The sequence below is a fragment of the Pinus tabuliformis genome, chromosome 8 (genome assembly GCF_031772625.1).
Source record: "Pinus tabuliformis cultivar Carrire ecotype Pingquan chromosome 8, CPIR1, whole genome shotgun sequence".
In the NCBI taxonomy this organism is placed as follows: domain Eukaryota; kingdom Viridiplantae; phylum Streptophyta; class Pinopsida; order Pinales; family Pinaceae; genus Pinus; species Pinus tabuliformis.
This window is the reverse complement of record NC_142294.1, coordinates 1304270308-1304274917: the sequence shown is the minus strand read 5'-3', so window position 1 is coordinate 1304274917 and position 4610 is coordinate 1304270308. Positions and strand designations below refer to the sequence as shown.

The 4610-nt window shown below is 34.5% G+C and overlaps 1 protein-coding gene across 1 annotated transcript; it reads left to right on the top strand.

The window, feature by feature from the left end:
- Positions 1-948: 948 nt before the first annotated feature.
- LOC149240255 (sugar carrier protein A-like) lies at positions 949-3313 on the top strand. Its single transcript, XM_089367277.1, has 2 exons — positions 949-1525; positions 2209-3313. Exons 1-2 carry the CDS (start codon positions 1100-1102, stop codon positions 2389-2391), a joined length of 609 nt encoding a protein of 202 aa, XP_089223403.1. The 5' UTR covers positions 949-1099; the 3' UTR covers positions 2392-3313.
- The last annotated feature ends 1297 nt before the right edge of the window (positions 3314-4610 follow it).

The following is a 4610-nucleotide window of genomic DNA, read 5'->3' as shown; positions in this document are numbered from 1 at the left end:
AAGATGCAAACTTCCTTTATAATGAAAAAGATTTGATTTTTCTCAGCCCTTGTAGATCCAAAATTAAGTTAAATTTAAAGTGGTTATTTTTTATGCTTTTCATAAAAATTGAAAAGCACTAGAATTATTTGTGATAGACATATACTAAGAACTATTTTATAAATTAATAATTAGCTTATTTATTTTGTATTCTTTATATATAAATTGAAAAACACTATATTAGTAATTAACTTACTAAATGGTTTAGTGGGAAAAACAATAAAACAACAATTAAAAAGAAAATGAAAAAAAAACAATTGAAAGAAAAATAAAAATCTATATGATATGTAAACTAGAATTAATGTTAATATGAACTTATCACCCGAATCATATAAATGTATATTAAGTCTCTTCCAAACATTTTTGTAAAACTTTAAGAGTGATGACCTTTATCATATTAAAGCTTCTCTATGTATTTGTCCAAAAAAAAATTGAAATATAATTGTGATAATACACCAATGTTAATATAAATTAATTAATTGATATGAATTTTAATTTTCATTCCATAATAGTTTTTGTGACATCTAATTTTGAATAATAATTTTTGTAATATTATATTTTCCAGTTCATATTTTATAAAACAATTTAAATTTCAAAAATAAAATTGATATTAAATCAAATAAAATCCTAAAACTATCTAAAAAACATACTATACAATCTCATCATTGTTTTCTTTACCTCTTTCACATGGTATTCATAATTATCATAGATTCATTAACGATCATCATAATTACGCCGTAAGGCGTTTCCCTATGAGATGAACTTTCCCAGATGCCTTTCTGTCGTAACCATAGTCGTCGGATCTTTTGTTAGAAGATTGAAGTAAAATCAGCCGTCCAATTTAATAAGAAATATTTTTAAACATTAAAAAAACCGTTATCGAACCCGTCATGACGCGTGGATATCAACTTTTGATGTAGAGGAGGGCGCAGGTGGAGTCACTCCAGAGGAGGGCGGGGACCTGCAGAGAAGCGTGCAGAGAAGCGTTCGTGTAGACTCCTGGGTGTGCAGATGCTCAGTGCGCCTTTCTCTGGGTTTGGCTGCAGTTCCTGCACTTTTCATGACAATTGGAGGGATCCTCCTTCCCGAGACTCCCAACAGTCTGATAGAATGCGGGCATCTAGAGAGAGGGCGCGCTATCCTGGAGAAGACCACGGGCAGCAAGCATGCAGATGCAGAGTATGAGGATATGCCGGATGCAAGTGCATTGGCTAACGCCATCGAACATCCATTCAGGAATATTTTGGAGAGGAGGAATCGGCCACAGCTGCCCATGTTTCAGATCTTGACTGGAATCAATTCCATATTGTTCTATGCCCCTGTTCTTTTCGGCAGTTTGGGCTTTGGTTCAAATGCTTCCCTGTATTCGTCTGTTTTAACCGGAGCTGTTCTTGTACTTTCCACCCTGGTATCAATTGCAACTCTTGACAGGTTGGGCCGCAGAACCTTGTTTTTTGGTGGTGGTATTCTGATGATATCATGTCAGGTAAGAGCAAAGCTGACACACGGCAGACCTTTTTTAATTTTGTTGCATCTTGTTTTCAAGCATGTCAGCATACATCCTCGATGTATGTGGCTTTTCAGATGGTGAAACCCAGGGTTATTAGATAATAGACACCCATGTTTTCACCATAGCTAGGGATGCCCCCATGAAGGAAAACTATATTTTTGGAGGATTCCTATGTTTCAACTCTAGCAGCCAAATGCACTTGATGATTTTTAATCGAATATTAGTTCAAAATAAGGCTTGAACTGTGGGAAGTGCATCAGTCCCTTACTTTTACACCAGGGAAACAAAGCTCCCAATATTATGCTTTCTCTTTTAGGGGTTGGTTGAAACCATTGTTGCTATCTGTGCTTGAGTGCTTTTGTGGCCTGTTCCACTTACATTTGCAGAGTTGAATCGGAATCCTGAGTTTTCCCTATATGAGCCGAGTAAGTGAGAGGAAATCTAGAATAAATATGCTTCAATTGTATTCCTGGTTTCTTTTATTCGGCATGGAAGCCTGTATGACTTCTTAAAAGGATAGGAATTGCTGTAAGTGTTAGGGGGAAATTGGTTGTAAAATCTCTCTAATTAAATTAGTAGTTGTGACCACATCCATTAAGTAGCTTGTAAAGAGTTCCTGTTGGGCCCGTCAGTAACAATATTGTCCTATCTTTTGACAGGTTGCTGTTGGCATAATCTTGAGTGTAAAGTTCGGAGGAAACAAACAACTATCCAAAGGCTTCTCAGCATTGGTGGTAACAGTTATCTGTTTATTTGTGGCTGGATTTGGGTGGTCATGGGGTTCTCTTGGATGGACTGTGCCAAGTGAAATTTTCCCACTAGAAACCCGTTCTGCTGGATAGGCCATAACTGTCTCTGTGAACTTTCTTTTCACATTTGCAATTGCAGAGGCCTTCCTATCTCTTTTATGTACTTTCAAGTATGGGATTTTCCTATTCTTTGCAGGCTGGATCTGTATCATGACTGTCTTTGTATACCTCTTCTTGCTAGAAACTAAGGGTGTACCCATTGAAGAAATGATTTTTCAATGGAGAAAACATTGGTTTTGGAAGAATATAGTTCCACTCGTGGATGAGGGGGCACAGACTTTGAAGGAACCAGATCTGTGATTGATGTAAAGACTAATTTAGGTTGTATCTTTGTATACCTATTCTTGCCAGAAACTAAGGGTGTACCCATCGAAGAAATGATTTTTCAATGGAGAAAGCATTGGTTTTGGAAGAATATAGTTCCACCCGTGGATGAGGCGGTACAGACTTTGAAGCAACCACATCTGTGATTGATGTAAAGACTAATTTAGGTTCTGTGATTGATGTAAAGAGTAATTTAGTTTATGAGTTTGCTCCACTCTTTATTGTAACTTGCAAGTGTATGTGTATTTAAGTAGGATTTATCTCCACATATAAATTCATTCCGCCGCCTTCAAGGGAGATTGCAGAAAGAAAGCTGTAAATGTAAATGCAGTATCCTGTGGCCCTCTGTGGCAGAGTAGTATTTGGTTGTTCTTCCCTTAGTATTCCATTTGTATTTTTTGTTGCCGATCCCAATCACGGCATCCCACAAATGTATTTTGTTTGATTATACTACTCTATCAACATTGAGGAAAATTTACAGAACTGTAACTGTTGTTTGTTCATGGACCAAAAATTTCTGGACTAGCCTTGTGAGGAGCATATGGCTGATTAACATTTATTTTCTAGACAAATATCCGAGTTCATTATTTCAGATCTATCCAAAAGTGAATTATGTGCATCAAAGTTACTATGTTTCAAAGCATAACTGACATTTATCCAAAACTAAATTGTGTCAAAGTTACTGTGCTTCAAAGCATAACTGTTCTTTATCCAGAACTAAATGTTGTGTATCAAAGCTACTATGCTTCAAAGGAACTAAACCATAAGCTATTTTTTCTTCGATTTTTTCACATTTATATGGTATCATTTATCAGGTTACAACGTTTGTGGACATCTCTGTTGGTATCCATCCACTTCAAAGCATAACTGGCCTTCATCCAAAACTAAGTTATGTGTATCAAAGTTACTGTGCTTCCAAGCATAATTAAATTATAATTTATAAGCTATTTTTTCTTAGATTTTTTTATATATTTGATATTATTTATCAGGCTTACAACATTTGTGGATATCTCTGTTGGTATCCAGCCCTTTTAAAAGAAGAATGTGTATCAAAGTTACTATGTTTCAAAGGATAGCTTGGCTTTATCCAAAAATTGAATTATGTATATAACATGCTTCAAAGCAGAGCTAAAGTATAAGCTAAATTTCATTGGATTTTTATACATATTTTCTTTTACTTATCAGACTTACAACGTTGTAAATATCTCTATTGCTATCCAGCTGCTTTAATGAAAGGCTGCAGAAAGAACACTGGAAATGTAAATGCAGTATTCTGTATTCATTTTTGTCAGAGTAGTATTTGGTTGCTTTTCCAATAGTACTTCGTTTGTATTTGATTGGCTACCTCAATCATGGCATTCCGGTTATAAACTTTATTTTATGGACATTGAAGGAAATTTACAAAACAGAATTGTTTTATTACTTCTGAGATTTAGATGCTAGAAAAATATTCTGGACTAGATTTGTGATTAACAATAGTATGTCTGGAAATTATTCTTACAACGTTGTAAATATCTCTATTGCTATCCAGCTGCTTTAATGAAAGGCTGCAGAAAGAACACTGGAAATGTAAATGCAGTAAGAAAGTTATTGTGCCTTTATCCAAAACTGAGTTACGTATGAAAATTATTATGTTTCAAAGCATAACTCAAATATAAACTAATTTCTTTTGGACTTCCAAAACGAGACTGCAGTACTTTGTATCTGGTTGCTTTTTCTTTATTTTTGATTGGCTACCTCAATCATGACATCCCATAAATTTATTTTGTTTGATTTTGTCTACTGTTTTTTTAAGGTAAATAAAACACAGAAATTTATTTTGTTTGAATTTGTCTAATTATTTTTCTAAGGTAAATAAAACCTTTTTGTTGGCATCGATAAAATATACAAAACTGGACTGATAGTTCTGTCATTTAGATGGAGGAAAT